This window comes from Prionailurus bengalensis, chromosome D1 (genome assembly GCF_016509475.1).
Source record: "Prionailurus bengalensis isolate Pbe53 chromosome D1, Fcat_Pben_1.1_paternal_pri, whole genome shotgun sequence".
Lineage (NCBI taxonomy): Eukaryota > Metazoa > Chordata > Mammalia > Carnivora > Felidae > Prionailurus > Prionailurus bengalensis.
In genome coordinates, this window is record NC_057346.1 from 111,688,348 (window position 1) to 111,715,367 (window position 27,020).

Below are 27,020 nucleotides of genomic sequence, written 5' to 3' on the forward strand. Positions count from 1 at the left end.
GACGCACCGGGCCCGGCCGGGAACTCCGCCGCGCGCCGCAGCGGGACCTCTGCCGCCGCGGGCCCGGGCCGGGCGGCGGTCATGGCCTCGGCGGCTGTGGAGAGCTTCGTGAGCAAGCAGTTGGACCTGCTGGAGCTCGAGAGAGACGCGGAGGTCGAGGAGCGCAGGTACTGGGTGGACCGGCCGGGATTTGCCCTTCTGCCCCCTGAGTCCCGCCCGCGGCGCTGTGCGTGTGTGCGTGTGTGTGTGTGTGTGTGTGTGTGTTTGGGGGGGCTCGGCCGCCTCTGGAGATGGGACCCTGTCGCCTCCCGGGCGGCCGTACCGGTTTGGGGCCTTCAGGAAGCCCTTTCTTCTTGGCCTGGAGCCCCCACCCCCGAACTTCCAGTCCCAGGCCTTGCCCCTGCCCCCAGAGCGTCCTCAGCCCTTCTCTCTTTTGGGGCCGGGCCGGTGGGAAAGGGCGACGATGCGGCCTCCTGGGCCCTGGTCTGGGTAGGGGACCGGCCTGGCTTTGGGCGGGGGGTGGGGGAGGTGGGCCTGGCTTTGGGCAGGGAGTGGGCCTGGACCTGGGCCTGGGGAGGGGGGGAGTGGGGAGTAGAGGGGTTGGGGGGGCAGGGGGTGGGCCTGGGCCTGGGCGAGGGGGTGGGGTGTTGTAGGCCTGGCTTTGGGCAGGGGGTGGGCCTGGGCCTGGGTGGGGAGTGGGGGGGGGTGGAGGGGTGGGGAGTGGGGGGGGGTGGAGGGGTGGGGGAGGTGGGCCTGGCCTTGGGCAGGGAGTGGGCCTGGGCCTGGGCCTGGGCAGGAGGTGGGCTTGCCTGGACCGTTACTTCCAGTTGGGCACACTCATGCTGTGTGTGCGGAAAGGGCTGTGCAAGCTCGGATGGCGACCAGCTCCCCCTGGGGAGGGCGAGGCTAAGGCTGGCTTTGGGGACAGGTGGTGCCTGAGCAGAAAAACAGGAGTGAAGGTTTCCTGGATAGAAGAGGAAGGAGAGGAGCCTTGAGGAGCCTTCCTGGATGAGATGGGAGGGCAGCCTTGCACCTGAGGGTGCGTGCCATAGAGAGCCCGGCTTGCTTCTCAACGCGAATATTCATCTAGCTGAAGAAGTAACAGCCAGGGCTTATGGAGAGCTCACTGTAAATGCTCTTTCCAGACCCTCGTTCCTTCAAACCTCAGTGTTCTTCTCATTTGGTGCACGAGGAGGCTGTGACAGAGCAGTTCAGTCACTTGCTCAGGGTAACACAGGTGGAGTCAGGATCGGAGGCTAGGAGTCTGATTCCAGGGTCCGCACTGCAGACATCGATGGGCTTTGCATTGTGTGTGGCTGTGTGACTTTGCAGGTTACGTCTCTGAGCCTTAGAGCCACCTCGCCTGTAAAGTGGGATTATTCCCACCTCATGGGTTTGCTGTGAGCACAAGATGGCCTGCTGTCAGGTGCCCAGCTCAGTGCCGGGCGCAGTGAGCACCCACAGAAGGGTAGGCATCGGTCAGGTTGAGAAGGGTCTTGCGGGTGAGCTTGTGTTATATTCCGTGTGCAGAGGCCGGCTCTCCGCACAGGTAAGAGGGTGGGGTATTCACCTTAGAAATAAAACAGCAAGTTCCTCTCCTAGCAAAATGGGTTTATTCATAACAGCAGAGGATTGCAGTTCTGGACATGGAATCTGTGGCCTAAGCTCTAGGCTAGTGCAACCAGGGAAGGGGAGGACCTTTATTTTGTGGAGGAAGGAGTTGGGAGGGGTAGTTTCGAACTGAAGTCTGTTACAGAAGGGGCAAGAGTTCGGGAAGACGGCCGCTTCTCGCTAGCTGCGTCCAGGGGTAGTGGATTTCTTGTAGGAGTTGCAGGGTGCATCATTCCTGTTGTGGGATGGTCTGGCCTCTTTGCTGTGGGGGGTCTGTCACTGACAGTTCTGGTCGCTGACATCTGTAGGTGCAGCTCCCCCTTCTGGCCTCCCCGCTGCATTTCAGTGAGGTCTTTTCTCTTCGTTTTCACGGGTGGGGGGAGGGGAGGCAGGTGAATAGATTCGTGTTTTGGGTGGATTGCTTGGGTGCTGCTGCTTGGGTCTGGACAGGGCAAGCCCCAGAGGTGAGGCAGTTAGGAGGCTCTGTCTAGTCCAGACGATGTAGTTGGTGTGGGTTGAACCAGGGTTATGGTGGGGAGGATGGAGGCAGAGGCGGATTCGCGAGGGTGCAGATGGCGGGGGGTGGGGGGGGCTACGACGGACTTAGTGACAGGTGGGAACCAGGATGTGCAGTCAGAGCAGAGCAGGGCCAGCACGTAGCTCTACCTGCAGGAGGATGTGGGGGAGCCCGATCCGAGGGGCAGACGTGGAGCCCCCTTGGGGTCTTACTTGGTGCCTGTGCACAGATGTTTGTGTCTCTCTCCCTTTGTCCTTCCTCCTGTATGGGTGGAAATACAAGCTGGTGGAGTGTAAGTATTGAACTCTCAGTGTTGGGTATCTTCCAGGTCCTGGCAGGAAAACATCTCTCTGAAAGAACTCCAGAGCCGAGGGGTCTGTTTGCTGAAGCTGCAGGTGTCCAGCCAGCGGACCGGGCTGTACGGGCGGCTGCTGGTCACCTTCGAGCCCAGGAGATGTGCGTCTGCCACGGCCCTTCCCAGCAACAGCTTTACTTCCGGTCCGTGCGTCTGTGACGTTGGCATATGTTGTTTACTGCTCGCCTTCCCGACTGCGACTTTCGCTCTGTAAAGGCTGGGTTACGCATGACTGATCGGGGAATAAAGCATTGCAGTGAAGACCCCTTAGTTAGATATTCGCCAGTCACGTGGGTTTTTTGGCAGTCTAGGTCAGCACCGTCCGGACGGCAGCCACTGGCCACACGTGGTCATCGAACACTTGAGACGTGGGTCACGATTGCCGCAGGCATACCGTGCACACCCGGTTTGGAGATTGAGTACACAGATGTCTAGGCTATCTGAAGGGTAACCTTTTTTTTTTTTTTTTTAATATTCTATTATTTATTTTTGAGAGAGAGAGGCAGAGCGTGAGCGGGGGAGCGGCAGAGAGACAGGGAGACCCAGAATCTGAAGCAGCTCCAGGCTCCGAGCTGTCAGCCCAGAGCCCGACGCGGGGCTCGAACTCATGAAACGTGAGATCATGACCTGAGCCCAAGTCAGATGCTTAACCGACTGAGCCCCCCAGCCGCCCCGGAAGAGTAATCTTTTGGAAACCTGACCACTTGTGGAAACAGTGTTTGTCCTATATCGGATGAAGTATATCATCATTAAAATAAGTTGACTTGTTTCCTGAAGATTATTTTTTTCACGGCTACTAGAAAGGGCAGAATTACGCGTGACCGTGGCCGTGCGTGTCTTGGGCAGCTGTGGTACAGCACGTCTCCTTCTGTATTCCCACAGCCTCTCCATGCCGAGCGTATTCGGGGCACCCTTGTGCCGGCCCTGCCCGAGAGGAGCAGCGGCCGGGAGGAGCTGGACTTGCTCTAGAAGAGTCCGCCTTGTTTTGGTGGTGATGGGCTTTTGATTTCGTATTCGGGTTTCCCATACTGCTGCCCGCGGTTGTTGGAGTGGTGGCTGGATTTGGAGATGGGGGACAGGGGGGGCTGCTGGCTGCAGTCCGGTCTTCCGTGTTCTTGTTAAGCGAGCTAGAGCTCACCACTGCCTGCCCGCTGCCTACGGGCCTGGGGGCGCCTTGGCACATTTCCTCCTCGCCGTCAGGGTTGAATGTCCATGCGGGGGGTTGTAAACTTTGAAAATCAAAAGTGAAAACGCATCCAGTGGCGTATACAGTTAGCAGGCATCACGGAGTGTGATCCACGAGGTTGGCGAACGGTTAGGAAATGGGAGTCAGGGAGCGGCAGTTGGGCGCGAAAGGATCCGGCTGAGAATCTGCCGCGTAGCTGAGGCTGTGGGCCAGACCCAGGTGGAGCTGTTAGTTTCTCGTCTCCGGAAGAGCAGTTTTAAGGCTCAGCTTAGAAATGTAAATTCCTTTTTTTTTTTAATTAAAAAATTGTTTTAATGTTTTTATTTATTTTTGAGAGAGAGAGGTGGGGGGGAGAGAGAGAGAGACAGCGTGTGAGCAGGGGAAGGGCAGAGAGAGAAGGAGACACAGAATCCGAAGCAGCTCCAGGCTCCGAGCCGTCAGCACAGAGCCCGACGCGGGGCTCGAACTTGTAAACTACGAGATCGTGACCTGAGTCGAAGTCAGACGCTTAACCGACTGAGCCACCCAGGCGTCCCTAGAAATGTAAATTCTGAGACGGATCCTATTCAGGGCACTAGTGGGGAGGTCACAGTAGGGACGGGGTCCTCTGTGCTCAGCCCCGTGGCGCGCACAGACACAACTGGACTCTGCCCCTGGGGGATTGTTGCCACCTGCTGTCTGTCTTTATAAAGTTGGGGAGAACACAGAGAAAAGGTTTAAGGTGCGGGTGAGACTCGTTGCTTGAAGAAAAACAGCGCAGGGTCAGTGCGTCTGGGGCCTGGTTGACCTGGGGCACGCACTTTCAGACACGGAATGAATGGGATGTAAGCGTGTGGGTGGCTCTGGCTTTATCTCAGAGTGGAGTCTGTTTTGGTTGGAATGTCTCCCCTTCCAGGTGATGAAAACCCAGGCCACGCTGGCTTGGGCAAGAAAGATTGCGTTGGTTGGGATGCTAGAAGGTTGGCTTCAGGGCCCACGGGAGGTCGCTCACACTTCTCCCCGTTTCTTGGCTTTGCCCCGTCCTGGGGTGGCTTCCTTCTCAGGCGACACGTGATAGCAGCTATAGCCCCCGTGTGCCCTCAGGTTTCTGGTCCAGCTGGACGGAGGGAGGGCGCTTTTGCCAGGTGCCAAGCAATAGTCTCACCGTGTTCAGGGGCTCACATTTGGTCCCGTGCTCATCTCTGAGCAGTCACTGTGGCCAGGGACATGGCAACAGCGATTGGCTGAGGTGTAGGTTGTGTGCTCCGTCCCTGGCATCAGGGAAGCCCCTCAGAGTCACCCGGCGGATGGGCGAGTCACCCGACAGTTACTGTGGGAAGTGGGGAAATCCGTACTTGGGTGGGCAGCAGATGACCTCTGTCCCCCCCGTTGATGCTCCCGTTCTGCCTGGAATGTTCTCCTCTAGATGTGCTCGTGGCCCCCGCTTCGTTCAGGGCCCATCCTGCTTACCTGTGGCCACTCAGGGGCCCTTGCCATACCCTGTTTCTAAAATGACACGCTGGGGCGCCTGGGTGGCTCAGCCGGTTATGCATACGACTCTTGATTTCGGCTCAGGTCACGATCTCACGGTTCGTGGGTTTGAGCCCCGCGTCGGGCTCCATGCTGACGTGGCGGAGCCTGCTTGAGATTCTCTCTCTGCCCCTCTCTCACTTGTGCACGCCACCTCTCTCTTTGAAAATAAAAAAATTAAAAATTAATAAAATGACACCCCCGTCCCTCTCCATCCCCTCCTGGGCTGCATAATTCCTTGAAACCTCCAGTGCTGACACGTGTGTCTTATTTCTAATTGGACCAGCACCTAGACCAGTGCCTAGCACGGAGTAGGCACTTCAAAAGGTTTTATTGACTGGCACGTTTGTCTTAATTTTTTTGTTAAAAATTTTTTTTAAATATTCATTTTTGAGAGAGAGAGATTGAGAGAGAGGGGGACATAGGATCCGAAGTGAGCCTGGTGTTTATAGCAGAGAGCCTGATGCGGGGCTCGAACTCACGAACTATGAGATCACGACCTGGGCTGAAGTTGGACACTTAACTCACTGAGCCACCCAGGTGTTGTCCCTGGCGTGTCTGTTTTATTTATTTAAAAAAAACTTTTTTTTTTAACATTCATTTTTGAGACAGAGAGAGACAGAGCATGAACAGGGGAAGGTCAGAGACAGAGGGAGACACAGAATCTGAAACAGGCTCCAGGCTCTGAGCTGTCAGCACAGAGCCCGACGTGGGGCTTGAACTCACAGACTGTGAGATCATGGCCTGAGCCGAAGTTGGATGCCCAACCGACTGAGCCACCCAGGCGCCCCGTGGTGTGTCTGTTTTAAATAGTTCATTGATCTCAAGTCAACTTTTGTACGTAATTTAGATGTCAGTTAAACTTTTTTATTGCTATTGATTTCATTTCTAAAGAAAGTTAACAGGGTATTTGAAATAATGCTGGAATTTATCATAGAAAATAATCCACAGTTTAACTTGGCTCAGTGTTTGTATAACCGGAGTCTCTGTTCCTGCAGGAGATATAGTGGGTCTGTATGACGAAGGCGGTCAGCTGGCCACGGGGATCCTGACCCGGATCATGCAGAGATCGGTCACAGTAGCCTTTGATGAGTCCCATGATTTCCAGCTGAGCTTAGACCGAGAGCGTGCCTACAGACTGTTAAAACTCGCCAATGACGTCACTTATAAGCGGCTGAAAAAGTAAGGGCGAGTGAGCCTGGGAGTCACATGTTCTTTTTCCTTTAACGTGGCTCACTCACCCTGGCCACCTGTCCTGTGGTGGAAAGCAGTGCAGTCGAGTTGAGTCTGGAGTCGTTCGGTGCCCCTCCCAGGGGGTGGTGGCTGCAGGTGGCTGTTGGGACAGGGGCTCGGGCACTGAATCAATGGCTGGTTTTCACCCAGCTCCTAATTCTCGTTTTTCTCCCCGGGCAGAGCTCTCATTACCCTAAAGAAGTATCATTCTGGCCCCGCGAGCTCCCTCATAGAGGTCGTCTTCGGTGGATCACCCCCCAGTCCTGCCGGTGAAACACGTAAGAGCCTTTTCTTCCCTGGTCGACGAGATCACTCCAGAAATACTGGGAGCAGAGTGAGCTGGGGTGTTTCAGCAAGAGGTTGAGGATGTACAGTTGGAGGGGATGTCTGTGTCTTTTTTTAAATTTCTTTGAGTGACTCACATGGACTGGACTCTCCAGTACTCGGTGCCAAGACGCAGCTCATTCCGACTTTCCAACGTTCTTTCGAGTGTTCCTAAATACATCGTTTTGAAATGTGAGGATGTTCTAGCTCAGTGATCCGTGAAAATACGTGATGGCTGGGTATAGCGTTCGCCCAGTAGCATTTTTTGTTTGTTTGTGTGAAAAGTCTCCATCCTAAGTACATTTTGTTACTTTTTCGGCGTCTTTCAAGCCGCACGTGTTCTGGTCTTTTCTACGTATACAGACACACGTACACGCACGTGCTCCCCTTCCTCGCCTGCACTTTCTCATACCCCTCAGTGGTCTTGAAGAGCCTCATTTTGAGGGGGCTTGTTGCCTCCCCAAGCACCGCCTGCGATGTCACACTCGTCCATCTCCTGACTCGGCAGCGCTCGGCCTGTCCCTGCTGCCTGGGGTGGCGGGGCTCATTCACACCCTCGTGATGCCGTGCCAGGATCCTTTAAAGATGTGGCTGCCATATGGTACTTCTCCACATTCTGAAAGCACTCACGTCTCAACGTTTTATTCTGTCACCTATTTATCGAGAGGCTGCTGTGCACGGGAAACTGAATTAGAAGTTTATTTGCCGTGTTTTAAGGAGCACGCTACGTGGTGGTTATGGCAGGTGTCCCTGAGGAAAAGGGATGCGGTTCCAAGAGGTGGGGCGCGCTGGGACTTCGGGTCAGGTGATCGCTGCTGCTTGCCAAGCTGGTTTCAGTCTGGCCTGCCTCGACCAGGGCGCTGTGCCCGGGAGGCGTGCTCACTCAGGGGTCGGGTGCCCTGCGGCGGGTGCTGGGGGCAGAGCTGGACGCCCAGGGCCCGCTCTCGGAGCACAAGGCACACGGAAATGCTTGGCGGTGGCCGGAGGCCGCGTGTAAGCGAACGGGCGTGGCTGGGTTCCTGTGAGTCCGGACGGCCGAAAGCGGGCAGCAGGCTGCTTGGGGCCCGTGGTCCACAGCCTGCCGCTTCCTGTTCTGGGAGGAAGCTTTTGGAGACAAAGCAGGTGGGTTCTGTGTTGACGGGCTGATGCCCGCGGAGACCCAGGAGGCTGGTGCGCGCTTCCTTCCACCCGCGCCGTCCGCAAGGAGGAAGCGCCGGGGGGGTGCGGGGGCCCGGCCTGACCGTGTTGCCCCTCCCGCAGAGCCGCCGCCGTTCTGTAACACCTCCCTGGACGCCTCCCAGAAGGAAGCCGTCTCCTTTGCGCTGTCCCAGAAGGAACTTGCCATCATCCACGGGCCTCCTGGCACTGGGAAGACCACCACTGTGGTCGAGATCATCCTTCAGGCTGTGAGACGGGGCTTAAAGGTGGGCGTGGGTGCCAGAGCCCCGACAGGGCGAAGGGGTTCCACGTGCCCGGCTCGCGGGTGCTCAGCAGTGTCCTCGCCTGCGCTGTGGGGTTGGTCAGGAACGTTCCCGAGCGTGGACTGATTGGGCGTGGGGCTGGGCCCTGGCTGATCTCTGACAGCTGCAGGGCGCCTGGGAAGGGCACACGCTTGGGAGCATCGGTCCGCAGGGTTCCGCTCGGCGCGCTTGCTGTGCCCGCGCTGTGCGCTGGCCTGTCCGTGCCCTGCGGTTGGTCGAGGGAGACAGACGTGTTGCCGTTAATGGGCGCGCTGCCCGTGTGTGGTGCCCAAATGACTGATTTCCCGAGATGTGGAGCAGGGTGACTGTATGCTGTTATTCACGCACGTTTTCAGTGGTCCCGACGGGCTCTTTTGTCCTCGTGTGCATCCACGTGAGTCCTCGTGGGTTCTGAGCCCGTGGAAGACTTTAGAAAGTCTTTCTCGTTTAGAAACGTCAGATGGTGATGAGAATTAGAGTGATAATGGTCAACGTTTGACTTTTTTTTTTTTTAATTTTTTTTTTTTCAACGTTTATTTATTTATTTGGGACAGAGAGAGACAGAGCATGAACGGGGGAGGAGCAGAGAGAGAGAGGGAGACACAGAATCGAAAACAGGCTCCAGGCTCCGAGCCATCAGCCCAGAGCCTGACGCGGGGCTCGAACTCACGGACCGCGAGATCGTGACCTGGCTGAAGTCAGACGCTTAACCGACTGTGCCACCCAGGCGCCCCAACGTTTGACTTTTTACGACGCAGTTCTCCTGAGCGCTCTCCGCGTGTTCGCTCAGGTCGGGGCAACCCTGGGTGCTGGGGACCGTTGGCACCCCCAGGTCCCAGAGGAAACCAGGCACTGAGGTCCTGTGCCCCGGTCACAGTGCGTGGCAGGGCCAGGATTGGAACTCGGCAGACACGCTCCCCAGAGCCTTTGCTCCGTACCTCATGCTTCTCCGCAAGGCAGAGCTGCCGTCGGGAGCGTAGGGAGGTCTGTCACTTGGTCACGGGGCTGTCCGGTGGCTTCGGTCAGGTGAATGACACTTGAGAACTGGATGAATGACCATTCGCTGGTGGGAAGCAGGTCTGGTGGCTTGATCGGATGCCTTCCGTTTCCATAAACGGTGAAACAGGACACGCTCGTGCTCACGCTCGGGCCCTCGGTGGGGGTGAAGGCGATGGGGTGGGGGTGGGGGGGGGCGCCTGCCGCCGAGGCTTGTGTGTGTGCGGGGGGGCTCTCCTCTCCACCTCCTCTGCCAGCTGCCACCTGCTGCTTTTTGTTTTTAAAGTTTATTTATTTTGAGAGAGAGAGAGAGAGAGAGAGAGAGTGCGTGCGTGCCCGTGAAGGGGAGGGGCGGAGGGAGAGAACCCCAGGAAGGCTTCTCACTGTCAGTGCAGAGCCCGATGCGGGGCTGGAACTCACGAATTGTAAGATCATGACCTGAGCTGAAATTAAGGGTCAGACGCTCGACCTCCTGAGTCCCCCCAGGAACCCCCTCCACCTGTGTTTCATAGTGGAACTTGAGGTTTTTCTTTGCTGATGGAAGGCACTACCGAAGAGTTCTAGAAGCAAGATTGAGCTCATCAGAAAGATTTTTCCCTCATACCACTTTGTGAGTTGATAAAGTGATTTCATTGGTAAGAAGCTGGATGCTCCAAACCTGATAATTTATTTCAGAGCACACTTTAATCTTTGAGTCCTTTTTTTCCCCCCAGTTGCCAATTATTTAACATTTTTGGTGTTTTGGTCACCAGTAGTCATTATTTAAAAAAACTTTTTTTTTTTTATATTTTATTTTATATTTGAGAGAGAAAGAGGCAGAATCCGAAGTAGGCTCTAGGCTCTGAGCTGTCAGCACACAGCCCATCCTGTGGTTTGAACTCAACGAACCGTGAGATCATGACCTGAGCCGAAGTCGAATGCTTAACCGACTGAGCCACCCAGGTGCCCCTCAATAGTTCTTAAGACCAAAGTTCCAGATACTGTGTCAGTCTGTGGTAATGTGTTCTTTTTTTTAAAAAAAAAAAAAAAAAAATACATATATATATATGGGGCACCTGGGTGGTGCAGTTGGTTAAGCGTCCGACTTCAGCCAGGTCACGATCTCGCGGTCCGTGAGTTCGAGCCCCGCGTCAGGCTCTGGGCTGATGGCTCAGAGCCTGGAGCCTGTTTCCGATTCTGTGTCTCCCTCTCTCTCTGCCCCTCCCCCGTTCATGCTCTGTCTCTCTCTGTCCCAAAAATAAATAAACGTTGAAAAAATATATATATTGGGGCTCCTGGGTGGTGCAGTCGGTTAAGCGTCCGACTTCAGCCAGGTCACGATCTCGCGGTCCGTGGGTTCGAGCCCCACGTCGGGCTCTGGGCTGATGGCTCAGAGCCTGGAGCCTGTTTTCGATTCTGTGTCTCCCTCTCTCTCTGCCCCTCCCCCGTTCACGCTCTGTCTCTCTCTGTCCCAAATAAATAAATAAACGTTGAAAATATGTATATATGTATATATTTTTAAATACTTATTTTGCGTGCGAGAGTGTGCGCACGTGTGTGGGCGGAGGGGGGGGGCAGAGAGGAAGGAGAGAATCCCAAGTAGGCCCTGTGCTGTCATCACAGAGCCTGACTGAGGGCTCAAACTCCCGAACTGTGAGGTCATTACCTAGGCCAAAAATCGAGGGTTAGACGCTCCCCTGACTGAACCACCAGATGCCCCTGTAGCACGTGTCCTGTGGGGCGTGTCCACTCATGCTTGCGTCTGCGTGTTTATGCGTTGACACGACCTCTTGTACACGTTCCGATCCTCCTCTCTTGGCCTTCAAGCCTTCCGGTCCGTTTTAGCGTGAACTTGAGTGGTTAAGTCACTGAACGCGAGCCTTGCTTCCCCAGGTGCTGTGCTGTGCCCCCTCTAACGTCGCCGTGGATAACCTGGCAGAGCGGCTGGCGCGGTGTCAGCAGAAGGTCCTGCGCCTCGGGCACCCCGCCCGGCTGCTGGAGTGCATTCAGCAGCACTCCCTCGACGCCGTGTTGGCACGCAGCGACAGCGCCCAGATCGTCGCAGACATCAGAAAGGACATCGATCAGGCCTTCGTACGTCCCTCTGTGTGGCTTCTCATCTGAGGTCTCTCCCGGGAGACATTTCTGTCTGTGTTTCTCTCGCTTTTTTTTGGCCTCCGTCAGCTCCTCTAAGAATTTCAAACGTTAGGGGGCGCCTGGGTGGCTCAGTCGGTTAAGCATCCGACTTCGGCTCAGGTCATGATCTCATGGCTTCATGGGTTCAAGCCCCGCATTGGGCTCTGTGCTGACGGCTCGGAGCCTGGTACTTGCCTCGAATTTTGTGTCTCCCTCTCTCTCTGTCCTTCCCCAGCTCGTGCACTCCCCCCCCCCCTTCAAAAATGAACATTTAAAAAAATTTCAGATATCAGGATGGCCCATTAAAAATTTTTCCCCCAAGTTTTACTAAGAAAGGAAGGGCTGCCTGTTTTTGGTAGAGACTTGTACTCGGCATCTCGTAGGGACTCGACTTGTCAAGGTAGTTTCGTGAGTAGGTGAGGGGTCGTCTTCAAGAGGACCTCTCTCTAAGCGCCTCTGCATCTGATCTTGCTGGCTGGGTCACGTCGGCAAGAAAATACCCAGCGGCCTGAGAATAAAAGTTCAAAAATATTCATCCTCCCGGTCTCTGGTCCATTTTACACCCTCCCTGTGGAAGAGAGGCAGCAGGCAGTGGGTCAGGCGGAGACGTGTTTCTTCTTGCAGTTGGGGCTCTGGAACTCTGTGGTCCTGTGACTTAACGTTCCGCTCGGTTTGCTCACTGTCAGCTGGCCTCACGGCCTCACGTTGGCGTGGCCTCCTCCGTGTCCCCGCCCCACAGGGCTGTGAGTCAGCCTTCCCGCGGGCCTGCGGGATAGTGGGATGGCGCACGGGATGCCAGCGTGGGCCCAGCAGAGGTGGGGACGAGTTGAAAATATGTCATTCAAGGGTACAGGTGGCGTGGGAATGTGCGGCGATGGTATTTCCTCCGTTGCAAATGCGGATGATTTCACTTCTTGTTCCTGCTTAATCGGTGCTTTCGGGATCTTCTTCTCCGTAAGGGAGGCGCAGTAAAACCCCTCCGCCAGCCCTGGAAACCCTGTGCTCCAAAGCAGAAACCACAGATAAGGAAGGATGTCTTTTTTAGTATTGCAGGAAGTTGGGGCTTAGCTAAGCATTTTATGGGCCCGGGAAGACCTGTTACTCCCTTGGCGGATGTGGAGTGGAAACTGGCGTGCAGCCTCTCCTCTGTAAGCAGCGAAAACCCAAATCCTGGGCTGGGAGACTCTCTTTGTTGCGTGGGCGTGTGCGGCAATTCTGGGCAGGGTCGGGCAGGGCCCAATTTCCGGTTTTGGGTGAGCTTCCAGTTCAAGACACCGTCTGCTTCGAGGGCCTGGCCTTTGTCTCTCTGCCTCTGCCGGGGCAGGTGACAGCAGCTGTAAGGCCACAGAGGGCGTCAGGTGCTCGGTCACCTGCGTGTGTCTGTTTGCTCCGTCGAGAAAGGTTTTTGACATCTCAGTGCCCCTCAGGGAACTTCACGCGGTGGACCCGCTGGTTGTAAACAGAAGCGCTTTGGGAGCGAGAAAGAGCTAAGCAGGTGCAAAGTCACGTCCAAATACTTACGTTTTCTTGGCTTTCCTTTGTAGTTGAAGAACAGGCAGACCCAGGACAAGAGAGAGAAGAGTAGTTTCTGGAACGAAATCAAGCTGTTACGGAAAGAGCTGAAGGAGAGGGAGGAGGCCGCCATGCTGGAGAGCCTCAGGTCGGCAGCCGTGGTGCTGGCAACGAATACAGGTGAGGGGGCCGTGCGCCCCGCTCGCGGGGGCCCCCCTCGACGGAGGCGCGGTCCCTCCCACGGGCTGCGGGGGGCGGGTTTGCATAGAACCGTCCGTCGGTGTCGGGTAGGGTTCCCAGGGAAGCCTTCGGGCCTGCGGTCTTCCCGTAAGGAGGTTTCTCGAATCGGTATGGGGGTGCTCACGTTCCCTCTCACGGAGCCAGCTGGCGTCTTCCAAGGAATCTGTTCGTTGAGTCTACGTGATTGCATTTGTAGGTCTAGCGCTCACTCTTTCCCCTTCTTTGACAGTGTAGCATCTCGGGCGACCTCACTTGTTTCCTTCCTGGTGTCGGTAATTTGACACTTTGTCAGGACAGTGATTAGCGGGGGCGTCCGGGCTGTGCAGGCCCGAACCAGCCTTCCAGCAAGTACCGTAGAGTCAAGTGCCTCCAGGTGCGCCTGGGTGGCTCAGTCAGTCGGTTAAGCGTCCGACTTCGGCTCAGGTCATGATCTCGCAGTCGGTGAATTCGAGCCCCAAGCACTTGTCGGTCTCCATAACTGCAGGAGCAAATTCCTTACAAAAAATCGCTATGTTATATTGAGGTATACGTATAACATCCTATAGGTTGTGTTTCGTGGTGGGTTGAGCGCCTGACTTCAGCTCAGGTCGTGATCTTACGGTTCGTGGGTTCAAGCCCCATGTCGGGCTCTGGGCTGACAGCTCAGAGCCTGGAGCCTGCTTCTGCTTCTGTGTTTCTGTGGAGAACCCTAACTAACACAGGGTTTAGTTGGTTTAGCGTCTGGTCTCGGGAGCCATCCTGTGCGATACAGGTGGTGCCCACGTTTGTAGATGAGAGAGGTTCAGGGTTGGGGGCCCTGCCCGGGCTCACTGCTGTCTGTGGGGGTTGGCGCGGGGCCCGGGTCATCCTCACACGTGAGCTCTTGCCACGGCACTGCCCTTCCGAGGAGGAGCCGGGGCTGTGCTTTCGTGCTGTCACACACACGGAGGCTTCCCCCTGGATGGACGTTCAGTTAGTTGTTCGGTACGTCTGGGAGAGCAGCAGAGAGGGGAATTAATGAAGCTCGAAATTCAGAAAATGATACAGGAATAATATTTAGAAAAGAGACGCCCTTCAGGGGACTTGGGCCCAGACCCAAGGGGGAGATCGATTCTGGTGATTGGACTGTGGGAGTGGCCCTTGGCCAGGGGCCCGCTGCTCACACTTAGACGCAGCTGGGCTGGAACGGGAGGTTTCTCGTGACCTCCCCGTTTTTATTCTAAGACGCCCAGAGTCCTTCTTACACAGTCTTCATGCCAGGCCGGGTTCTGAAACCCCCGGCCCGTCGCGGCCTCGTCCGGCGTGGGTGCGGCCTCTGGCACCTTCTGTGAAGGCTCACGGTTCCGATTTCCACCAGGCGCTTCTCCCGACGGCCCTCTGAAGCTGCTGCCCGACGGCCACTTCGACGTGGTGGTCATCGACGAGTGCGCCCAGGCCCTCGAAGCCAGCTGCTGGATCCCCCTGCTGAAGGCCGGGAAGTGCATCCTGGCCGGAGATCACAAACAGCTGCCGCCCACCATCGTGTCCCCCAAGTAAGACCGCTGCCCGCGGCGCTCCTCGGCCCTCACCCGCCACCCCTTCCGTCTCTCCTTGGGCGCAGCGGCCCTGACGTGCCCTCCTGCACGTTCCTGATGACGGCCCCTCGCGCCCGTTTCCTTTTTTCTTTAGTGTTTATTTTTGAGAAAGGGAATGTGCGCGTGAGTGAGCAGGGGAGGGGCAGAGAGAGAGGGAGACATAGAATCCGAAGCCGGCTCCAGGCTCTGAGCCGTCAGCGCAGAGGCTGACGTGGGGCTCGAACTCATGAGCTGGGAGATGATGACCTGAGCCGAAGTCGGACGCTTAACCCACTGAGCCACCCAGGCGCCCCAAGCCCTAGCACCCGTTTTATTGCGTGTACTTGTTTAGAGGTCAGGCGATCCCACCGTGTGCTCCTGAGGCCGGGGTCGTGGCCACCACACGCCCGTCTGTAGCGTCAGCACCCGGCGCCGTGGCCGGTCATGCTGGTGGCACGGAGCTTCTCTGGCGAGGCCGGCAGGCTGATGTGCCCGTTCCCGCCAGGCGAGCCTTCCTGAGCCGAGGGAGGCGCCCCTGTGGGCAGGCCGGCTGGCCTCTGGGTTCGTTGGCGCACGGCCTGGCACGGGTTCTTCCAGTCCTGACCTGTAGGCGCGTCCTTTGACCTGGGCCACAGGGGGGACTCTGTAGAGACACAGCGGTCCCTGCCGTTGCCGAGCTGCACTGGTCTTGCCACCCCTCCCGCACCGCTTCGGCCACACCGGCCTCTGTCCTTGCTGTCCCCGTCTGGACGGCTCCTTCCCGGACCCTGGGTGGCCATGCCCTCCCTCCACTCAGTACTTTCTCAGATGAGCCCACTTCGTGGGCTCTCGTGACCACCCTGCCTCAGCGGGTCCCCACCCCCTGTGGGTCCCTTGTTACAGCTGCGCGTTCCTGAGCGCTCACTGCTCTCTGGCGGTGGTGCGTGTCTCTCTGTCCGTTCCCTGGCTGGTCCACCTAGAATGGAAGTCGTGTGCAGCCAGGACCACAGCCAGCACATGGGTGTCTCTGACTCAAGTGCATCTCTAAGTGCGCCCGGGACCGTGGCCGCTCCAGCCACCCCCGAGGCGGGGGACAGCAGACTCCCAGAGCCCGGTGCCAGGGCTCTCCCTTCACGCAGGGGGCTTTCTTCTTGTCCCCCTGCTGCCTGAGCCCGGCCTCTCCTTCGGGGTGAGTGTGGATGGGCCGCGCTTGACCGCGGGACGCTCCCTACTCGTTCTGAGGTCCAGCAGCCCTCGGAGATGTGGGGGGTGTGCCCGCACATCTGTCGGGTGGAGCCTTGCTGGAGGGGGGCGCGGCCCCCAGAGCGGGGGCGGGGGGGGCGTCAGGTCAGGATCCCTCAGAGAGAGAGGGCGTTCCATCCACGCGGTGTGGCTGGCAACCGGGGACTGCGTTTGGGAAGTTGGTCGTGGCCGGGGAACGGCCCCCGCGGTGGGAGTCAGCGTGCAGACTGCAGGACAGGAGCGGTCTGTTCCGGGGTCCCTGGGGGTCCTTGAGAGACAGCGCTGTCCTCCACAGACCTTTGTGTGGAGAACGTCTGGAGCTGTGCCCTTGGGAGCAGGGACCCTCTTGTGTCTAGGGGGCAAAGTGTCAAGGGGACACGTGCTGGGTGCTTCCGTGTTTGCCGTTGGGACCGGTAACCACTTCACTTGTTTCTCTGGCGTTGTTTTTGGTGGACGCCTTTATTACCAAAGGTTAAGCGCCAGATCTTACGAACTTCCGGGGAAGGGCCCCCGAGCTAGAATGAGTGAGCGTCCCCCGGTTTTAGTGTCACCCACATGGCGAGAGCTGTGGTTAAGACGGCGGCTCCGGAGATCGCTGGCTGGGCGGCCTTGAGCTGCTCCCTTAACCTCTCTGGGTCGCACCCTCCTCCTAGGGAAGGGGCAAGCGCAGCGGTGACCCCCGCCTCAGGTTTTGTGGGCGTTAGGTTGACAAGTATCAGGGGTGCAGAGCGGCACCCGGGACCCAGGAAGCGCCCAGCGCACGTCAGCCGTGGCTGTGCTTAGCAACGGATTACTTGCGGCCGAGGGTATCGGCTGTTGAAAAGTTTACCCGTAACAGCTCGCTGTTGCCGCTGCGCTAGATTTTCACAGACGCGGACGAGGTAGGTTTGCGTGGGTTCGTCGTTCCGCGGTTCTGGAAATCAAAAGTCCGAAGGCTTCCTCGGTGGTTCACATCCAAGCGTTGGCAGGGACGGGTTCCTTCTGGAAGCTGCGGGGGAGGATTCACTTGTCGGCCTCTTCCAGCCGGCAGAGGGGCCGCCCCCTTCCCTCGGGGCCCCTGCGGAGCCTCCGGCAGCGACTCCCGCCCTCCGGTCCCGTCTTCTCTGCCCTGACCCTCTGAGGAGGAGCCCGTGGCGGCCTCGGGCCCACCTTAGCTTCGCGCTCGGAGGGTCACACATTCTCAGGTCCCAGGCTCGGGACCCGGGCTTCTCTGGGGGCCGGTGTTCAGCCGAGCACACCCTTAATTTTAGGCGGGAACTTGGGCGGAGCCGGGTCCCGAGGTTTGAGGGCCGGTGTCAGGCGGGACGGGGGGAACCCAGGCGCCCCTTCCCGGTTCCTCTCTTGGGGCAGGGCTGCGGCGGCGGGCCTGGCGCGCAGCCTGATGGAGCGCCTGGCGGAGGAGCAGGGCGCGAGCGTGGTGCGGACGCTGACGGTGCAGTACCGCATGCACCGGGCCATCATGCAGTGGGCCTCCGAGGCCCTGTACCACGGGCGGCTCACGGCCCACCCTTCCGTGGCGGGCCACCTCCTGCGGTGAGTGACCCGTCGTGCCCTCCCCGGCCCGTCCTGCTGGGTCCTCGTGCCCCGGAGTCCCCCGTGTCCCCCGAACCACGCGCTGTAAAGACTTCAGAGTCACCCCCCGAGGCCGCTTTCCGGGAGTGGGGAGGGGCCTGGCCCTGGGGAGCTCCATCGGCGCGCTCGGTCTCCGGTGCTCCCGGGGCTCCTCGTCCTCCAGAGGGAAGGGCCCGCACCAGACGGGGCGAAGGGAAGCATCAGTCCTGTCGGGAGGGCCCCGGCTCTGCTTCGTTGCCCTGGCCTCACGTGTTCAGTGTCCGCCCGCGGTGCAGGGACCTCCCCGGGGTGGCCGCCACGGAGGAGACGGGCATCCCCCTGCTGCTCGTGGACACGGCCGGCTGCGGGCTCTTTGAACTCGAAGAGGAGGACGACCAGTCTAAGGGGAACCCTGGTGAGCCTGCTTGGGCAGGGCCAGCCTTTGGGTTTGGACAGACCCTGAGCTCCTCTGTGTGGACAGCAGAGGGCCTGTGATTGTGGACCTTAGGGGGCGGGTGGGGGGGGGTCCCCCGGTGAGCTGCGGGGTTCCAGCCGGACGGGAGCGCGCGGTGCCCTTCTCAGCGGGTGGCGCTGCTTCGGCGAAGGAGCCGCCCGGGAGGGTGAACGGGGTGGTCCCTGCTCCCCCGAGGTCCCAGCCCGCCGGCTTGCACCCAACGCCGCGGGGCCCGCGTCCTTGCTGGCTCCAGCCGGCCCGCCTGTGACCCGGCAGTGCCCCAGGCCGACGCTGGGTCCGCTGGCCGGGGCGGGCGGGGTCCTGAAGAAACCGGCAGCAACGAGGGCGTGACCTGGCCCCGCGGCCTGCTTGCTCCCCAGGCGAGGTGCGTCTCGTCAGCCTGCACGTCCAGGCCTTGGTGGAGGCTGGCGTCCGAGCGAGCGACATTGCCGTCATCACCCCGTACAACCTCCAGGTGCGAGAGGGCCCCCTCTGCCGGTGTCCGCGGGCTGCGGCTGACGGGAAAGGGGTGATTCACGGTCTCTTCTGACTGCAAACTGCAGGTGGAATCGACCACCTCACCACCGGATCCGGGGCTCACGTGACCTCAGCAAGAGCCTCCGTCCGTCCGTCCGTCTGTCCGTTTTACTTGCTCTAACGTGTCTGCCCCGTCCCGATGTCCACCTGCTTCCCTGGTTGGCTTTGTTTTCTGGCCAGCTTCCCGGTAGCCCTGTCCGGGGGCGCTGTCCTTACGGGGCGGCCCCGGGGACCGCCTGACCCTCCGCGGCATCTCCCACAGGGTCTCAGCTTTGGACCTTCCGCGTCGGGCTCGGGTCCCCATCCCTGAGCTGGTTGCCGTGGCTGGTGCGGGGTCCTTGCCCACCTCTGGGCGGGGGCGCTGGCTGTGCTTCCTGGGACGAGCGTGGGCGGACGGAAGATCGGGGTGCCGCCTGGAGGAGGGGTGGGGGTGGGCCGGCAGAATGACCCGTGCTCACTCCTTTCTTTTCTGCTCACGTCTTCTCTCTCGGCGCCTGTGGGCTTATCAGCAAAGCCCGTCTTCTTTGGTGGGAAAGACGCGGCCACGGCAGGGTGTCGTGGGGTCCGTGGGCGGGCTGCCACCCCTTCCCGGCGTGTGGACACCACACCAAGGGGCGTCTGAGGCAGGTGGCTGTCGTGAGCCAGAAGAGCTGGTGTGATGTCAGCGCTGGGGCGTGGGTCACGTCCGACCTGTTCACGTGCTGCCTTGTGCGTTCACGGACACCTGTCGGACAGCGGCTCCGGGGCTCTGCAGGGCTTCCGTGCAGTGGTTTTGGTTCTGCAGGCTGAGGCCCTCGGCGGAGTCCAAGGGCGGGCGGAGTGTCGGGGCCGCCCTGGCCTGAGCTGCGATGGGGACGCGGCCTTGCTTGGTGTTCCAGGTGGACCTGCTCAGGCAGAGCCTCGCTCACAGGCACCCCGAGCTTGAAATTAAGTCGGTCGATGGCTTCCAAGGCCGAGAGAAGGAGGCTGTGGTCCTGTCCTTCGTCAGATCCAATAGGAAAGGTACGTGGGGCTCAGCAGACTCCCCTGGGAGCACAGAGGAGGGTCATCCGGGGGGTGCGTACCAGATTTCTGCTCCGGGCTGTGCAGGGCGGTGCGAGTGTGGCCTCCGTGAGCTCAGCATCGGGCGAGAGGCGGGCGAGAGAGCGGGCAGGCGTGGGGCGCAGTGAGGCCCTGACCGGAGCCGCCGGGGCCGGGAGGATCCCGAGGGGCTGCCTGTGAGCTGGGTGTTGTGGGGGGTGTGGGGGGGGCAGAGCTGGAGGCTGAGCAGCGAGCGTGCAGGTGCGGGTGTGCTTGGACCACCTGGCATCCTGCCCCGGGGGCGGGCGGTGGGGCTGAGGCACAGAGCCTGGCTTTTGGCCTCGAGGTGCAGTTGGCCTCAGGGCCTGGTGTTTCCGCCACTGGGGCTTGTGGGTCCTCCATGTGGAGGGCGTGTGGGACCCTGAAAGGGCTTGTGTGGGCTTCGTAAGGCGCTTTCAGTGGAAGGTTGAAGGCAGACAAGAGAGGTGGGGTAGACGGGGGTCGGGGACGGGGGAGAAGCTACTGGAGCATCCCCCTCGCTTTCCCGGGTCTCGGCTGCAGCCACCCCCTGGGCTGGGCGGAGGGAGGAGCCCGTACTTGGAAGTGACCGACGGTTTGGGGGTCCCACACCCGGACCGGGTGCCGTGGAGCCAGACTTGGGAAGCCGGGGTCGGGCAGCGGGGAGTCTGCGCAGGCACGATGTCCCGGCGGTCGCCGGAGGGGGTGTCGGCTGATCCCCGCGGTGGGCAGAAGCGTTGATTTCCTGTTCCTCAGTCTCGGTTCTGCTCGGCCACTCACTCCTTCCTCGTTCGCAGGCGAAGTGGGTTTCCTCGCCGAGGACCGGCGGATCAACGTGGCCGTCACCCGCGCTCGGCGCCACGTGGCGGTCGTGTGTGACTCGCGCACCGTTAACAACCACGCCTTTCTGAAGACCCTGGTGGATCACTTCACGGAGCACGGCGAGGTGCGCACGGCCTTTGAGTATCTCGATGACATCGTCCCTGAAAACTACTCCCACGAGAGTTCCCAGGGCCACGGCCAAGCTGGCGCGAGGCCCCGGGGCCCTGCCGCGGCTGCCGGGAAGCCTCCTGGAAGCCGGCCGCGGGAAGGGGTCCGGGAGGCCCGGGCGGCCGCCGGGCTGCAGCGGAAGACGCCTGGCGGGAAGCCCTCGGGCCCCGAGGTCGGTTCTCAGCCCAGCCTCAACGGAGGCGGCCTCTGCCCGGAGGCCGCGGACGGCAGAGACCGCGCGGACCGCTTCAGGGCCGAGATAGCGGAGTTTGTGGCGAGTGAGAACACGAGGCTGGAGTTTCCCGCGTCCCTGAACTCACACGACAGGATGTGGATCCACCAGATAGCGGAGGAGCACGGGCTGAGGCACGACAGCAGCGGCGAAGGGAAGAAGAGGTTCATAACCGTGAGCAAGAGGGCCCCGCCTGCCCCGCCGCCTCCAGTGGGCGGCCCCACGGCCCCCGGCCCCACGGAGGCGGAGCCCCCTCCCGGGGAGCAGAGCGGCCGGGACCCCCCGGATCTGAAGGCTCTGCACCTGGAAAGGCTGCGGAGGGAGAAGAGCCGGCGGGAGCCGCAGGCCGAGCAGGGGCAGCGGGCCTCGCGCTCAGGGCCGCGCAAGTTACCGGAGAAGAAAAAGAAAAAAGAAGCAAAAGGTAAGCGGGTTTACCTGAGGAGAACACAAGCTCGGTGTCCCCTTAACGGGGGCGTTTGCCCCGTTTGAAATCCCCCCCCCCTCCCCCAGACTTGGGACTTCCTCTTGGTGCCACGGCCCTGATTCCGCGTCCCGCGCCTTGTTTTCAATCAGTTAGGTGTGAGCTCCCCGAGGGCGGCGATTGGCCACAGTGACCTCTGCCCCCCGGCTCCTCAGGTGGGGCCCGGCAGGTAGGCAGCCGTCGGGGTGCAAGAGCCAGGAGGAGGGGACGAGGACGGCGAGCAGGAGCCCTCGGGCAGTTACGGACCCCCGTGCGGGCGGCAGTCTTGTTCACTCACAGCCCAGCTCGCACGTCTGCCGTCCCGGGTCCCCGTCCCAGGAAAGGGGCCGCCTGCGTCCTGCGCTGCCCCGTGGGGCTGTTTGCTCTGCCCCCGTCCCGCGCAGTGGTGGGGCATCCACGGGCATGATGCGGATTTCCTGCAGACTCTGGGTAAAGTCGTACTCCTGCTGTTGTCCTCTGAGCAGGGCCACGGAGCGTTTGCTTCTTTCACTGAATTCCTGGGAGCAAAGCCGCGTAGGAATGACGAGCGTGATTCCTGGTCTGTGAAAGCACCGCAGAGCGAGGGTGCAGCCGATGTCGTTCTGGGGGACTTAGTGGCCTCTAGGCGCCCGGCCGTGTGCTGGGGAGCGAGGTCAGCCCTGCTGCCCGGGAATGGGTGTTCTGGCAGAGGATGGAAATGTCAGGTGCCTCTTTAAACCACACCAAGAAGGTGCTGAGTGCCGTGCGGGGCAGATGCTGGGACGAGATGACAGGAGGACCTGGGAGAAGGTGTGTGGTGTGGTCAGTTGAGGACAGAGCATCCCGGGGAGACTTTTCCCCACGTAGGGGACAGTAGCACCGCTTAGTTTTGAAGCGTTTCTTCAAGCCGCTTCCCGATTTCGCCTTGCCGCTCAGGTCAGAGCGTGACCCAGCAGGACAGGTCCCCAGAGGCTGTGCCGAGGTCCCAGCAGCTGAGAAGCTGAGGCCAGTCTGAGCAGGCCCCTCGGGCCATGGCTGGGGGCCCCCACGGGGAAGGGTGCCACTGAGTGATCAAGGGCTGCCTGTCCCTCCGGAGGGCTGGGGGAATGACAGGTGCTCAGGCCCGCGGGAGAAGCGGTCAGTGCTCTGTTGATGAGAACTCATTTTCCGGTTGGGGCCCGAACACCGTCTGCCTGGTCCCTACGGCGTGTCCCTTTCCCGAGGTTGCCAGTGAGCAGCCAGCACCTTCTCGGGCCTTCTCCGAGCTCCCCTGGTGCTGCTCCTGGGGCATCAGCACATCTGGCCCGCCTTGCCCTCCGTAGAGCTCGCCTTCTACCACGGCCCGTCCGGGGGGACGGGAGGGGCACGACCCCCTTCGAAGGTGACCCTGCCCGGAAGGGTGGCAGTGGCTGCAGCGGGGGCACTGGGAGGCCCTGTGGTGTACCGGCTGCCCCCCCCCCCCCCCCCGTCCCCTCCGAGGCTGACCTGGCCCGTGTACCTGGCCCCACGGTGCGCCTCTTGTAGAGAATCTGCTCGAGGAAACGGCACGCTGCCTCGCCTTGTCTGTGCCCGTCAGCCACATAACTGACGAGAGCCACCCGGCTGGTGCCCCCCCCCCGTGTTCCCTGCCTGTCTGTGTCTGCGCGTGCGTTTGTGGTGGGGGCGTGTGTCCCACAGAGTTACGGGTGCGTGTGACCTCGTGTTCTTTTCCACTCGTGAGCGTTCCGCAGGAACTTTCCAGGACTTGTGTGCACCTGGTCAGGAAGCTTACGGCCCCCTGGCGCTGGGGCCTGTGACTACGCCGTGGTTCACCTGGCCGTCCCGGGTACGGCAGCGTCCGTTGGGCTTCGTTTGTACAGTCGATGGCATGAGGCGCGTTCTTGTCTTTAAATGTGTGCTCAGCGAAAGAGGATGTGCTTTTCAGAGGCGCTCTCCGTGGGCTGCCACCCCTCCCGGGGAGTCCGCACGGTGCTCGCACCTCCTGGCAGTGACAGTTACTAGCTCACTAAGGAAAGGCCACCCCGGGCTGGACGGAGGGTCATTGCCTGTTCACTGAGCCCGAAGGCAGGAAGCTGGGCAGAGCGGCTCCGTGGGGGTGAAGGTGGGTCCAGTGGGGGAGTTCTCGTCCTGCTTCTGTGTCCTTCCCCCGCGTGAGTGACACTTTTCTTCCCCTAGGACACGTGGCCATAGACTTGCCCGGTGAGGAGGACTTCGACGCCCTGGTCTCGGCCGCCGTGAAGGCCGATAACACCTGCGGCCTTGCTAAGTGCACAGCCAGCGTCGCGACCCTGGGTCAGCTCTGCCTGCACTGCGGCCGCCGCTTCTGCCTCAGCCACCACCTGCCGGAGGTGCGCTGGCCCTCCTGGGGCTCGGGGCGGTGGGTGGGTGGGGGGACGGTGGGGCTGTGTCTCTGGGGCTCGGTCCCGGCCAGATGCGCTCCCGACAGAAAGGGTAGCGGGTCACGGGCACGGAGTCTTTTAAAGCGGACACAGACCTGGGCTTGGTTTCTGACGCGTCGCATTACAACCCAGCCGGTGGGAGTTCCGGGCAGAGAGGATCTTGTTTAAGCGCGTTTGGGGTCTTTCGGTGGCATAGTAGAGGGGAGCTGGGGCCTCCGGCCCACGGTCTGAAATGGGCTGGCTGCCTGGCTGCTGCTTCATTTGTTCCTTGAGCAGGAGTGGCTGGGGATCTCCACCCCGGGGGGCATGGGCCGTGGGGACCTGGGTGTGAGAGCAGTGGATGGTGTCGGGTGCCGAATGTGTGGAGGGAGGGCCTCTGGCAGCAGGGGTGGGGAGCCGGGCCGGGGAGGGCATGCGGGCAGGCCCCCGGGGAGGGGGCGCGTGCATGCAGCTGGGAGCAGAGCAGGGGGCAGGGGGTCAGGGGTGGAGGCTGAGAGGGCCTGGCTCTGGAAGCTGCGGGGAGCGTTGGGGACCTGGCCGGGATGCGGAGGAGGTCTCCGGCAAGGCTGGGAGGTCCTGGGGCCTCCCCTGGGGCGGGCAGTGGAGGGCGTGCAGGGGGCCCCTGGGCCCCTGAAGTGGTTGTAGGTGACGATGAGAGGGGGAAGGAGGGCGCACGGTGGCCCTGGGGTTTCTGGTTTGGGCCGTGGGAGGAAGGCAGTGGGGCTCTTGGAGGGAGAGGGAGGGGCAGGCACAGGGGAGGGATCGTGGCACCTGGGGCGTCACTGTCCTGGGCCACCTACGTGGGGGTCCTCACGGTGTCCCTGCGCTCTGGGTCAGGGCTTGTAGTGCTTGCCCGCAGGGAGCTCTGCTGCCTCCGACCCTGGAAAGGGCCTCCTCCCTCCCCTCTCCCTCCCTCTTTTCCCCTCTCTCCCCCCTTCTCCCCCCTCCCCTGCTCTCTCCCACCTCCTCACCTCTTCTCCTTCATCTTCTCTCCCTTTCTACTCCCTCCACACCTCTCTCTCTTAACTTCCCCATCTTTCCCTCTCCTTCTCCCCCCTCCCCCTCTTCTCCCCCCTCCCCCTCCCCTTCTCCTTCTCCCCTACTTCCTCTCCTTCTCACTCTTCCTCCCCTCCCTTCCTCTCTTCCCCCCTCCCCTTCTCTTCCCCTCCCCCCCTTTTCTTTTCCTCCCCCTTCCCCTCCCCCCTCCCCCTCCCCCTCTCTCTCCCCTCCCCCCTCCCCTCTCCTTCTTCTCTTCCCCTCACCTCCTCCCTCATTCTTTTCCTCTCCCTCACACCCTTCCTCCCCTTTGCCTCCCCGCCCCTCCCCCCCCCCCCCCCCCCCCCCCCCCGCACATGCACACTTTCTCCACACGCACGTGTGCAGTCTGTCGATGCCTGTTGACAAAGTGTATGGTGTTTTAGAAAGATTTTCTTCCAGAATGTTTAGAAATGGCCAGATGCCAGGTTTGGGAGGCCAGCGTGCGTTACTGGCACGGCCTGTGCTGGTCCCTGGTGCCGGGCGGTGGGAGCCCGCAGGGACGAGTGGACCGTGCGGTCCCCGTGCCGTCCGTGGAATAGCCCGTCTGAGCACGGATGCCGCTGCGGGCCGGGCCGCGAGTCTGTCTGCTCTGAGCTGCTCTGCGGGATGAGGCCCAGGGCTGGGTGGCAGGGACCTGGCCTCAGAACCCGCTCTGTCACCTGCTCCCTTTGTGACGTGGGCAAATTCACTTTCCCCAGCCCTCACCGAGGTGCCGGGAGGAGCAGCAGGCCGGTGCTGGGTGTGGAGGAGGAGGGCCGGGCCCGAGGGCCACCCGAGGGCCACCCGGAAGGGGCAGGAGAAGGGGACGCCCACCGAGTGGGGAGGGGACGGGCGCGGCACAGGGGTGTGGTGGGCTGTGCACAGTGGGCTGGGCGAGCCGCTGAGCTGTCCGTTCTGGGGCCTTGCTGAGTCCAAACTGGGTCCCACCCCGCAGTTCCCAAGGAGGCAGCCTTCATTTGTGCAATGGGGAAGCTCAGGCTTTCCAGAAGAAGCCGTGACTCGCACACGTGGCACCATGGCCTCAGTGCCCGGCGCTGGGGAAATGCTCAGGGGGCTCCTTCTGTCTTCCTTCTCCTTTCAAGAACAGAAGGGGTCATGTCAGAGCGTCCTCGAACCGCCGGGGCACGTCATTAGCTGATGCACGTTTCGGAGCTCCTGGGATGGGCCTAGCATTGGGGTCCGGTTAGAGAAAACGGCCTGTCGCCCGGAGCAGCCTGCTCGTGCTTTGGCTGCGTGCTCGTGGAAAGGCGGTGTGGCTCGCGGGGGCTCGCGCTCTGCTTTCAAATGCCACTGCTGGTGGCACACACAGGTGTGATGTCCCCCTGTCAGAGGACGGCGTGGCTAAGCCGAGGGCGGGGCTGGAGGCTGGGTGCGGGTGCTCCCTCCGGCCCCCCCAGCCCTGAACGTACAGGATCCGGGTGCAGGAAGGGTGAGGAGCCCTCCAGGACCTGGTCCGGGGGCAGCAGGCAGAATCGCGGGGCCTTTGTCCCCACTTGGCTCAGCACCGACTGCTGTGTGCCCCCCAGATCCACGGCTGTGGGGAGAGAGCTCGCGCCCACGCCCGGCAGAGGATCAGCCGGGAAGGAGTCCTCTACGCCGGCAGTGGGACCAAGGACAGGTCCCTGGACCCAGCCAAGAGGGCCCAGCTCCAGAGGAGGCTGGATAAGAAGCTGGATGAGCTGACCAGCCAGAGGAAGAGTAAACGGAAGGAAAAGGAGAAGTGACGGACTTGTGTCTTTGAAAGAACGGGTGAGGGCGAGCATGGCTGCCTTCTGCTTCCTTGTGGCTGCTCCCCGTGACAGCGTGCAACCCGACCCACCTGCCTGTGCCACGGCCATGTGGGGCTCGGGATCTGGGGGAGAAAGGGTGGGCTCTTCTAACCTGACGGGAGGGTGCCTGGGCGTGTGGTCAAGGCCAGGTAGCCCTCTCCCCGGACATGCCCACACCCTACGTCCTCCCCGTCACTGCCAGGACCATCGCCCGGTGCATTCTCTCCTTCCCGGTCAGAACCAACCCCCCCCCCCCCCCATCTGAATCTTGGGGTGTTGCTGTGAGGGTCAGTAAGTTCCGTTGGAGACGTGCCTCTGTGTCCCCTGCCCGGGTCCGATGCCCCCTCAGGCTTTGTAAAAGTAAATCCCGTCAGGGCCCGGCCGGCTTTCGGCCCATCAGAGTGAGGGAGAGCACCCGAGAACTCAGCGCGCCTGAGATGGGCTCTGAGAATGTTCTCTGGGGCGCTCCTCCCGCACGTCCCCCTGCAGCTGGCTCACCCTCGTCCGTCCGTCCGTCTCCTGTCCCCTGTGGCTGCCGTGAGCCACCCTGTCCCGCGGGCGGCAGACACAGCTCGGGCTGCACCTGCGAGGTCTGGAGGGCCCCTCGCGTGTGGCCTGTGCGGGCCCTGTGTGGGTGGAGGTCTCTGCCGGCTGCCTTATTGAAAAGAGCCTCAGAGGCGCGTCCTGTTTTAGTCCCAGGGTGTTATTTGTGTAAACGGGATAGAAATTATTTGAGAAAACAATAAAGACATACACACATCA

At 60.8% G+C, this 27,020-nt stretch overlaps 1 protein-coding gene across 4 annotated transcripts; it reads left to right on the forward strand.

The window, feature by feature from the left end:
• The first annotated feature begins 9 nt into the window (after positions 1 to 9).
• IGHMBP2 (immunoglobulin mu DNA binding protein 2) lies at positions 10 to 27,020 on the forward strand. Of its 4 annotated transcripts, XM_043581924.1 has the most exons (15): positions 10 to 167; positions 2,457 to 2,626; positions 6,177 to 6,360; positions 6,592 to 6,689; positions 7,996 to 8,159; positions 11,064 to 11,264; positions 12,851 to 12,998; positions 14,395 to 14,569; positions 17,162 to 17,344; positions 17,659 to 17,777; positions 18,197 to 18,291; positions 19,232 to 19,355; positions 20,189 to 21,034; positions 23,228 to 23,400; positions 26,016 to 27,020. In XM_043581924.1, exons 1-15 carry the CDS (start codon positions 82 to 84, stop codon positions 26,211 to 26,213), a joined length of 2,964 nt encoding a protein of 987 aa, XP_043437859.1. In that variant the 5' UTR covers positions 10 to 81; the 3' UTR covers positions 26,214 to 27,020. The 4 variants fall into 4 exon arrangements, with proteins under 4 accessions (XP_043437859.1, XP_043437860.1, XP_043437861.1 ...); XM_043581925.1 differs by lacking the exon at positions 11,064 to 11,264 and having other exon boundaries at positions 13 to 167; XM_043581926.1 differs by lacking the exon at positions 2,457 to 2,626 and having other exon boundaries at positions 55 to 167.

What these genes read in the sequence shown, in the direction of transcription:
- IGHMBP2 (XM_043581924.1), top strand. Translation starts at nt 82, where the DNA reads ATGGCCTCGGCGGCTGTGGAGAGCTTCGTGAGCAAGCAGTTGGACCTG. An exon ending in CAGCAACAGCTTTACTTCCG is followed by an intron (nt 2,627 to 6,176) that starts GTCCGTGCGTCT and finishes CTGTTCCTGCAG; the next exon opens with GAGATATAGTGGGTCTGTAT. An exon ending in TCAGCCACCACCTGCCGGAG is followed by an intron (nt 23,401 to 26,015) that starts GTGCGCTGGCCC and finishes TGTGCCCCCCAG; the next exon opens with ATCCACGGCTGTGGGGAGAG.